General features: G+C 43.8%; 1 protein-coding gene across 1 annotated transcript in view; it reads left to right on the forward strand.

Moving 5' to 3' along the window:
• Positions 1–10,467, forward strand: part of PLCB2 (phospholipase C beta 2) — a gene marked incomplete at its 3' end in the record, with an annotated part of 30,439 nt that extends 19,972 nt beyond the window's left edge. The window contains 12 exon segments of the mRNA NM_001303201.1: positions 1,365–1,536; positions 3,363–3,460; positions 4,187–4,283; positions 4,371–4,455; positions 4,883–5,007; positions 6,041–6,195; positions 6,662–6,826; positions 7,973–8,072; positions 8,336–8,440; positions 8,959–9,047; positions 9,441–9,537; positions 10,414–10,467. Of these exon segments, the coding sequence (NP_001290130.1) occupies positions 1,365–1,536; positions 3,363–3,460; positions 4,187–4,283; positions 4,371–4,455; positions 4,883–5,007; positions 6,041–6,195; positions 6,662–6,826; positions 7,973–8,072; positions 8,336–8,440; positions 8,959–9,047; positions 9,441–9,537; positions 10,414–10,467 (1,342 nt within the window).
• Between the last annotated feature and the right edge of the window lie 654 nt (positions 10,468–11,121).

Raw genomic sequence — 11,121 nt, forward strand, 5'->3', positions numbered from 1 at the left:
GGTTAGGGGAGAGGTCTTTCTGAAAAAAAGTGGTTCCTGATGCCAGGAGGTGCCACAGGAGATATAAGGACAGTGACAAAAAGAGGTAAATGAGCTCAGTACATAGGGGTGAGCAACCTGACAAGTGGAGGGATGACTTCTCAGTCGCAGGGCTTTTCCTGAGCACTTGTCTGACCTTGCTCTTAATGCTCCATCCCTTCAGTGACTTTGGAAACTGAACTCTAGGTGGCCAAGCTGTACCCATTGCACCAAGATGAGTCAGTATATTTTCATACATGATACTGTTTCAAAGGTGTCTGCCAGCACTTGCTTTGGAAAGAAGCAAGAGCAAGGGCTTAGTAGCATTTCAGGCTCTTCCAACCAATGCTTCTAAATTCCTGTTTCCATCCTGAAAATAACCCCCCTTGGGGGCATGTCAGTGACATGCATTACTGTGTGCTCTGAATAGCTGAGTAAAACTCCTGTTCTGCTTGAACTGAGATGACAGCTTACTTGTGCAATTATGTATTTTTGTGGGGATGGTGACATTTTTGGTGAACCCTATGCACACCACTCATTCAGCGGCCTTATGAATGGACACTGATTTACAAATCATGGGCAGTGCTTGTGTTCTGCAGGGAATGAAGCAATTTCCTTTTGTTAAATAGTAGAAGGGGAGCTAAAACACCTGGTCCAAGCATCTGACTTTTAACACTGAGATAAACAGAGCTGAAAACAAACAGGGAGCAGTTTGTGGACAGTTGCCCACAGTCCAGACCCATGTATTTGCCCAGACAATGGGGAGAAACAGTTCAGAGCTTTAGCTAAATTATTAATAGGTCTGTTGGTATCTTATGGAGAGTGTAGGTCTAGAAGCAGAGTCTGAGTCACACATCCTCATGTGACACGCACAAAGCGTCCGCCTTTGGGATTTTTATTTTTTTTTTCTTTCAAATCAGCCTTAGGCAGAGAGTTTAAAAATGGCCTGATTGCTGATCTGGTGCTCTGGGATTATGAGAGAAGTGGGTGGAATGTGAATGCCTGAGTTGTGTGGATGGCTCCAGGACATGTGGATGGTTTTTCAGCTGTAGCGTAGGATGCGTGGCTAGAGACAGCATGACGTGCACAGGCAGTAGAGCTTGAAAAGACTGAGAGGTGTAAAATGCTGGTCTGAAAGTGACATCAGGAAGGTGAAGACTTAGGAAAAAATCTGCACAGACATAGTGGAATGTGCCTGTAGGTGGAGAAATTGAAGTATGCAGTGGGTGAGAGTTGTTTCCATGTACCAGTAAGTGGCCAGAGGAGCTGTACTAGGAGAGACAGGACAGCTGGGGGTCTAAATTGTACCTTTGTGAAGAAAGTTCATTGTGAAGTTTCTGTTGCAGCTGAAGCCAGGAGTTCCTCTGCCAAGTCCTAAGGATCTCTTAGGGAAAATCCTAATTAAGAACAAAAAGAAACAGTTTGTATCTGAGAAGAGGCAGAGTTCTATGAAGAAGGGAAAGAACGTGGAACCAGAAATCATTGAGCAGCCAGCTTTTACCGATGCTGAAGATACTGGTATGTCCAAGGGGTAAATGGGACTAGTACATCTAGATGAGCAAGTCTGGCCTACTAGGGACTTTCCAAATTTCCTGATACTAGCTCTAGGCAAGACAATACTAGTCATCAATTCAGGCACCTCAAGAAGAAACTAAATCTTCCAAATATTTTCGGACACTGTTCTGACTAATAAGAAGCAAGCAACTTAATTCCCTCCCCATTAGTGAACTCTGCTGCCTAATCTGAGACTTATGTCTGCATGAGTTAGTAATTACTAGATACACACTGACTGTTGGTTTGATGGAAGGAGTATTTTTTTTTATTTTTTTATTTTTTACCACTAGTAGCTCTCTGATAACAACAAATTTACCATGGCATGGTTAATAAAAGCATATAATGGTTTGGGATGAAGATATCTTAAAGATCATCTAGTTCCAACCCCTGCCCACAGCAGGGACCTTCCCACTAGATCTGGCTGCCTGGGGCCTCATCCAACCTGTGGGTCTATGCCCTTCTTTGTGCTGAACACAGCACTGCAAGTGGGGCTTCATAACAGCAGAGTAGAGGGGCAGGATCACTTCCCTCATCCTGCTGGCCACGCTTCTTTCAGTGCAACCCAGTGTACAGTTGGTCTTCTGGGCTGCAAGATTGGTGGCATCAGCAAAATTGCTGGGAGTGCACTCAATCCTGTTGTCCATGTCACCAGCAAAGATTTAAGTGGTACTCGTCCAAGTACTGACCCCTGAGGGTCACACCTGTCACTGGTCACTTTGACATTGAGTCATTGACCACAACTCTCTAAATGGGACTGCCCAGCCAGTTCCTTATCCACACTGATAGTGGTCAGACCATCAAATCCATGCCTTTTCAATTTAGAGACAAGGACATTGTGCCCATTACTCTTCCCTTATCCACCAACTCTGTGACCTAGAAGGCCCTCGGGTTTGTCAGTCATGATTTGCCCTTATTAGTGAAGTCATGTTGGCTGCCACCAGTCACCTCTCTATTTTCCATGTGCTTTAGCATTGTTTCCAGGAGGATCTGCTCCAAGACCTGGCTGGGCACAGAGATGGGACTGACTAGCCTATAGTTCCTCAAGTCTTCCTATATTTGTCCATTTCTAAAAATTGAGGTTATGTTTCCCCTTTTCCAGAAAGTGGGAACTTCATCAGACTGCCACAACTTTTGAAATACAGTGGCTTAGTAACTTCATCTGCCACTTCCCTCAGGACCCTCAGATGCATCTCATCAGCTCCCACGGACTTGTATATTTTCAGGTTCCTCAGATGGTTTCAAACCGTCTCCTACAGAGGGTGGTTCTTCATTCTCCCAGTCTCTCCTCATTGGCCCTCACCTTGAGGTTCTTGAAGGTTCATAGAACATTCAGTCCCTAATTTCCTCCCATCCTTCACCTCCTACTGTTTCAAGGCTTAGGGAACCTGTGGTAGAAGAGTGACACAGTTCCTGGTATCCAGTGATGCAGAACCTGGCACATCAGGTTTAGGTGATGAGTGCCGCTACAGAGGAGCTGGGAATCAGACATTCAGTCCCACAAATGTGTGCCACCTTGGTGAGGAGAACAGAATTGTGATTGTCACTCCTGTGGTGTGGTGGAAGCTTGTAGGAAGGGGTCTTGAATCTGTTAGTCCAGAGTTTGGCCTTTTACTACTTGTATTTGGCTAATAAAATGATACAGTTCCTCCACTCTTGTTCCTTTGCGACATGCTTGGGAGGTTTTGCAAAGCTCTTCACTGCTAGCAGTCAGAGCTGCAGGCTGTGTGAGCAGCCACAGAGTTTTGTCTTCATGTTCTGATAAGCACTACTGATGTGGGCTGCATGCTTAGTCTGGGCAGGTGATGTGGCTGAGGAAGAACCAGAGGAAGAGGATGATCAGCTAGGAAACCTGGATGAAGAGGAAATAAAAAAGATGCAGTCAGATGAGGTACTGTTATTGTTGTCTGTTCCTTTTCTGTTTTGTTTTTTGCTTTTGTTTTATTCTGGCCTCCAATTTTCTCTGGAGACTCGCTATTCTGAATGGAGATTAATATCGAAGTGCAAAGGGGAGTGAACCGTACTATGACAGCTTTCCTTCCTCCATGCAATATGACATTTCTCTTATTCAGTTTTTCCTGCAAAAGTTGTGACAAACATAGAGGCTGTAGCAGAAGAGGCATTATTTCTGAATCTGACTTTGGTATTCTGCATGATTTGGAGGTAACTCTCTGCCCTCAGGGTGTTTGGAGCAGCTTAGCCTTAGTCTGATAAAAGTTGTTATAGAAACATGAAGTGCTGCTGCTGAAAGGAAAGCAGCAGATCAGCACTGCCTTGAATAGAGAAGATCCATTTCCCTTTTCCTTCTCTCTAGAGTCAATCAGAGAAGAGGGCAAACAATGTCCCAGGTTTGTCCCAGAGTCCATACTTTGAGAGGTTATAGAGGTCCTGGACTTCTTATGAACTGGTACCTTCCAGCATATCTAGTTTTTGCCATGCTACCCAGAAACTCAGTGTGCCTCCAACAAAGCTGCTTACAATGTAATTGTAGGATCAGGAAGCCAAAGAAACAGGTGTGCTTTGGCCAGGGCAGCCCAGATGTGTTTTGTTTCATCTCTAGAAAAAGTCTCTTCATCTTTCTTCTCTTGTATTTTGTTGCATTTCTTTTCCTGTCCAGGGCACTGCTGGTTTGGAAGTGACAGCGTATGAGGAAATGTCCAGCCTCGTTAATTACATACAGCCCATCAAATTTGACTCCTTTGAAGTCTCTGCCCGTAAGTCAATCTCTCATCAGTCCCCACACACACAATGGGGGCTTGGTGCACCTTTCTCCTAAACACTTTCTTGTCTTCTCTTTCTAGAGAAGAACCGGAGTTACGTCATTTCTTCCTTCACTGAGCTGAAGGCTTATGATCTGCTGACCAAGTTCCCTATGCAGTTTGTAGAGTATCCTTTTGGCAATGTTTGCCCCCTGTAGTTGGTTGTATAAAGTGTGGGAGCTCAACTGAAACTTGGGCTAAGGCTAAGGTGCAATCAACTGAATTCTGGTTTCAGGATGTGGTAAACCCTTCATCACAGGTATAAAGCGTGCAGGTGTTTGAGATGTGCAAGCTGCCAGGGTAGCTTGGGCTGCTCACAGAGATTCTTGACAGTAGGCATCCTGCAGTAGAAAAAGGCAAAGCTGTCAGATGTTTACTCTTAAACAGGAAGGGATGTAGGAAAGGAGCGTGTTGTTGCCCCTGCTTCTCTTTCTTCTTTAGAAGACTCTGAGTCTTCATAGGAAAGCCTAAATGACTCTTAAATCTGAATTCATGAGCTAGCACCAGGGTGCACAAGGAGTGCTCCAGTTTGGGTTCCGATAGAGCAATTGTAGATACAACAAACGCCAGATGAGCCGGATTTACCCCAAAGGCACCCGGATGGACTCCTCGAATTACATGCCCCAGATGTTCTGGAACGTTGGCTGTCAGATGGTGGCACTGAACTTCCAGACCATGGGTGAGTGTTGCATTGTCCTCCAGCTTCTCAGTGGGTGAGGCCGTGTGCTCATGTTCATTGTCTCTTCCTTCCCTGCTATTTTCTATCACTGCTGTTCCCCTGTATGTGTTTGTTCTGCACACCTTGTTCCCAAAGTGTTGCTCTTCTCTGAGTCTCTCACAGACCAACAGCACTTTTCTGGGTCCAGCACAATCCAGGCATGCAGAGCCTGTAATGCCTGTCCTACACGTTTATATGCTTACACATGTGCACAGGCTTGCTGTCATCCAATATCTGGATACTATCTCTGCCTGGTTTGTAATATGATGTCAGAGTAAATAACTTGTCTGAAGGCACCAGGAGCTCCTGCATCCTCTTTCCTACAAGGCAGCAGGCATAGCTCCATCTGGCCACAGGACCAGCCTGTCTGTGCTGTTATTTCCAGTACACTGATCTGAGCAGGGAAGAAAGACCATTTCTTGCTGCACAACCAGCATAAGAGGAGGCAAAGAAAAGCCTTCAGATAACACTGCTTTTTACCATTTTCACTATCTCATGTACGGAGTACATGTAGGAGACTGGCTTATAGGATCAATAGGAGGAAAAAAATAAAAGTGACTTAAAAAGGGAAAGTGAGAGATTGGTTTTGAAGAGGATATCGTACTGAAGACAGGTGCCAAAACCATAAGCCACTGTTAGTAAGACAAGAAGTGTCAGAGGAGAGGAGCCAGAAAATGACAGAAAGAAGGAGTGGAGAGATTCAGGCAACAATTTGCCTCACACCCACAACAGCAGGTACTTCTTAAAGTATTTAATTTAGTTCTACCCATGATTTATGGCACAATCATAAGCAAACCACTTTACCTTTCTCATAATAGCTGCTGTAATATTTTTCCCTGTAGGGTGCTGAGAGATTTAATTAGTTTTTGAAAGGGCTTTGTGAGTCTTTGGCTAGCATGAGCTGTAGAAGTACAACACCTCTCAGCTCACTGAGAGCCACCTGATTAGATTCCACAGCAGTTTTGCTTATTGCTTTCCTCTCTTTGTACCTCAGATGTTCCCATGCAGCAGAACATGGCTCTGTTTGAGTTCAATGGCCAGTGTGGCTATCTGCTCAAGCACGAATTCATGCGGCGTCCAGACAAGCAATTTGACCCTTTCTCAGTGGACCGCATTGATGTGGTGGTGGCAAGCACAGTGTCTGTCACGGCAAGTACAACCCTGGGTGCTCTTCCTCCTCTGACAGCCATTTGCTGGCACTATGTATATAAACAGTGTGTGTGATCCCTCTATTTATTACCCAGTGGGGTTCTTAGTGGCAAATGAACCCAGGTCCCTGGGTCCATTTCTCCTGTGGGAGAAATGTGTTTCCATGGCAACTCCCCACCTTTTTGCTATTTCAAATTAATCATAATCACATGAGAATGGAAAATTAGCATCTGCCACACAGAAGGAAGCCAAGGCTATGATGCTGGGGAGGGAGGAGGTTGGAGGAAGCGTTGGTGCAAGAAACAGGGGTGAAGAAAAGGTAAAAGAAAAGCCTACTGTGGATTGGAAGCTGCAGCAAAAAAGATTATTTGGAGCTGGAGAGAGACTTAAGGATGAAGGTGTGGGTGGGTTTTTTTTGTTTTATTCTTTTCAGCAGTTGCTAATTAATGTTTTTGTTTGCTCATAGATACTTTCTGGTCAGTTCCTCTCAGACCGCAGTGTGAAGACATATGTGGAAGTGGAGCTGTTTGGGTTGCCAAGGGACACGAAGCGCAAATACAGAACCAAACTGACCTCCACTGCCAATTCCATAAATCCTGTTTGGAAAGAAGAACCTTTTGTTTTTGAAAAGGTAAGGAACAGTTTTGTAATGATTTGGACTGACATCAGGAGGGACTCCCTTCTGGAGAGCTCAATTGTGGCTTTAGACAGACCAAGAGTGCTGCACCTGAGATAATACCCAAACGATACCCAAAACAACTCTCCACAGAGATTTCTTTGTACAGATACGGGGCAGCTGGGAACATTTCTGGAAATAACAGGTATCAAAAATCTCTGATGAGATGGTGATGCACTTCAGACTGAATTCACTAATCAGATTTGAAGACTTCAAGCATAAGGAAGTAGAAAGAAACTGTGGTTAAATTGTCAATGAGAAGCAAGCATGCTGGGCAAGTAATCGGACCAGCAAGAGGTTTTCAGCTGTGCCGGATTACAGAAGGCTGCCCTGTTTGTCTGCCAGAATTCAGTGGCCACTAATCTCCAGCTATGGGCTATGGGGAGATTAAGTCGAAAGTGATAGTAAGGTCTGGCTTTTCTGCAGTTAAAAGAAAGATACATTATAAATTCAGCTCTGCCAAAGCACACTGTGAGATAGCAGATATTTTCAGCCTACTTGGGATGTGCTAGATAAATATTATCCTCATTTCAGAAAATGCTTTTCAGGCTACGTTTTTGACAGACTAATTTTTAGTTCATTTCATGACAGAAGAAAATGGGAGAGGATGATGAAACAGCCCTTATGGCAAAGTTACTGTGCTTGCTAAATTATCTTTCCAAACTCATTTCCTTCTTTGGTGAATTGCTTTGTGGGAGTGTTGGTTTGGAGGGCTTATTGCACAGCTTTTTCTTTAGTTAGCCTGCCTTCCTCTGATCCCTTGCAGTGTCTCTTCTGAGAAGCCTGTGTTCGATGGAGTTTTTGTAACTTCAGTTATGCTCATGACAAACTGCAGCCTTAATTTACAAGATTTGGAAACAGGCAATGGCTTCTCTGGAGAGATGTCCCTGTTCATTGCAGGGGATTTGGACTAGATGACCTTTAAAGGTCCCTTCCAACTCAAACAATTCTATGATTCTATGAGACAACGTTGTTTTGTTGGAAGGAGGAAAGAGTGAAGTTGTGCTCAGTGAAGACAATCCCAATGCTGTTAGGGAACAGAACTTAGGTGTCTTACTCTGTGTTGTTTTGTGTTTTGTTTTGTTGTTGTTTTTTCCCTAGATCGTGATGCCTGAGCTGGCATCACTCAAAATTGTGGCTTTTGAGGAAGGAGGGAAGTTCATTGGTCACCGTGTCATTCCCATTATTGCAGTGCACTCAGGTAGGTTTTGTGGAAATCCCTTCCTCTTTTGTAATCTTAAGATGTATCCATTTGAACATCTGCATGTTTTCCATCTATGCCTGTTGCGTGGAATATCACCTGTAGGCAGTGGAGCCTTCAGATTCATCCGATTATAGCCTTGCTTTAACACCATACGTATTCACCATGCTCTCCTGCAGACAGAGGCTTCATTTTACTGTTGGAGCACACAGACAAGAAGGGAAAGATTGTGTTAGCTCATCTCTTCTGCTTTCTGCTTTCAGGCTATCACCATGTTTGTCTCCGCAGTGAAAGTAACATGCCACTCACCATGCCCTCTCTATTTGTGTACCTGGAAGTAAAGGATTACGTCCCTGATGCCTGGGCAGGTAGTATGCTTCAGAACGTGCCTGGGGTTTTGTCCAAACTGCAATCTAGAAGCAATTTTCCAGTCTCTTCCTTTAAAAAAGGAACGGCCAAACACAGAGAAATGAGGAAAACACCCCTCTGGAGATATTAACAGAAAAACTTTCTAACAATCATGAACAAAGCCAAGTAGGATGTCATGGCAACTGCCACAGAACTTCTTGTGAATACTGTGGTTTTGACTGTAGGCACCTTGTGTTTACTCTCTTTCTCTGTATTCATATAAATGAGCCTTGTTCATGGGTGGAAATGCTGGGAAAAACTGATGGTTTTAACACAGATTCTTTAAAAAGATTGGGTTAACGTAGCATTGGATGAGGGTTGGAACAGGAGCTGTGCAAGTTGACAGTCAGCCTGGCTTGTTATAAGCAGAGAATACAAGATAACTCTTCTCCACAATTTTCTACCTTATGGAGAAAGGAAACCAGAGAGTGCTCAGTGTTATTTGGTAATCCAAGCAAGACTTCCTTTTTGTTTCTAGATCTGACTATTGCTCTCTCCAACCCAATTAAGTTCTTCAATCTGCAAGAAAAGAGATCAGTTAATCTAAAAGATGGCTCAGAGGTGGAGGTAAGTTTTCCCAAATTCTGCCATTGTCTCTAAAATGTGCTGCATGGAATTGATCTGAAATAACAGAGGGGATTGTCAAAGGGCTCCCCACTGTCCTGGAGCAAGGCTGTCCATTACAAGCCTATGTGTTGCATCTAGCCAGAGGCAGGCAGAGGACTGCCTTGGGTATAGAACTGGAATGTGTCAGAGACTAATAGTACTTTCTCTAAGCTATGAGTAGTTAACAGCATTGCCAGCAAAGAGGGAAACTTAGCTTTGTGGCATACAGAGATCAACAATGGAGAAAGCACACAAGAGCTTTCTGTGTGTTGTTGCTTTCATTTATTTCATTTCCTAATGTCCGTCTCCAATTCCATTTGCTATCCTTTGATTTACCTCTGATCTTTGTTGTAGAGGCCTGACATGCAGAGGAACTTTTCATTTCCTGAAAATAATGGGATACCAGAATCCACCAGGATATTCAGCACTCCTTTTGCAAACGGGCCTGCAGGTAAAGCCAGAGCTGTGGGATGAACTTAGAGAAGGGGAAGCCAGGCACACATGTGGCTGGAAAAAGATAGTGCTGGAAGATGAAGATCCTTGGTAACAGGATCAGAACTTCTTGAACCAATTTACCAACTTACATTCTGGTGCTTGTCATTAATGTCAAAAGTTGTGTGTATGCTTTGGCTATTGTGGTTGGAATGGATGTGACACATACACTGCTTTTACTCTGCAGTGGAAATGTAAGATCTGGCATGGTCCTATCCCTTAACGCTTCTCTGCTCTTCAGCTCTTTGTTGTTCAAGGGTCTCTTTTGTAGATCACTGTTCCTTCTGACATTTTAAGTGTGTTCTCCCTGAAAACTCTGTGCCTTGTGAAACTGTGCTTATACAGAACTTTCATATAATGCTTGGGAGCTGTAAAGACTGGTAGTTTTATTCACCAGCTCAGATGTGAAAACTAGACTCATAAATAAGAGTTGAAAAAAAGTTAATGGATTTCCTTGAACAGGAGGGAAAATCTCTTGCATTTATTACTACAGCAGAAAGCATTTATTACTCTGTTCCAATAAGATGTAGCAGAGAAAGATCTCGTGACATTGTTTGTTCCTCTCATATGGGCACCTTCTTGACCTTGCAAAACAAGATAACCAACAGACGTGACAGATGTCTGTGAAAGTGCCAGAAGGGACATTCCTTGAACCTACACTTAGTCCAAAGTGATTGACAGAGTCATTCAAGTTAGGTAAAAGCACATCTCCAACCATGCACTTAAGATTCACTCATTCTGTTCTAATTTATAGTATTGATGAGCTCTCCACTGTCCATTTTCATCTCAAAGCTCCAAGATGAAACATTGACAGGAACCTCTTTTGTCATTTTAGGAGCAGCAGCTCTGGTCAAGGATGGAAACATGAAGGAAGTGACACAGCTTCCAGGTAATTTCCTTCATGCAGTTTGTGTGGGCTGAGGTCTTGTCAGGTCCCTTGCTGTCCAACTCCTGTCTGGGACAATGCTGAAACCTGCTTGCAAGTTAAAGAAGAACCTACTCAAGGGTAAACTTGTTGCCCTCAGGCCATGGTGCCAAATAACTGCTCTGTGCAACAAGTTTTGTTTGGTTGGTTTTTTTAAAGTTACTCCTAAACAAATACAGTAAATATACCCTCTGGCAAGAGACATCACATAATATGGAAGCGCAGTGGGCTTTGATTTGAAAGACCAGACTTGCTGACCAAGAGACTTGCAGTTGAGCTGTACACTTGAGTGTCCTCACTAGGAGCATTTAGTAAGAACTTGACCCCCATTTGCAGACACACCCTCAAAGTTCAGTTAGTTTTTGCACATTTGAAGCCAAAAGTAAAAGTGACTTCCCCTGCGAAGATAATTCTCTGTGGCTTTTTTGCTAGATAACCACATCTGAAGCCAGTCAGTAGGCTTGCTGCTGCCAGATAACAAGTTCTCTAGCAGTTCACACTACTTTCCATTATCTTCGCTGGCCTAGGGAAGACCTTTCACTCATTCCTTACAACTGAATCCAGCTGTTACAACTGGAAGAGCTGACAGCTTTTGTCACTGTCACCTGACTTTGCAAA

This window comes from Meleagris gallopavo, chromosome 5 (genome assembly GCF_000146605.3).
Source record: "Meleagris gallopavo isolate NT-WF06-2002-E0010 breed Aviagen turkey brand Nicholas breeding stock chromosome 5, Turkey_5.1, whole genome shotgun sequence".
Taxonomy (NCBI): Eukaryota; Metazoa; Chordata; class Aves; order Galliformes; family Phasianidae; genus Meleagris; species Meleagris gallopavo.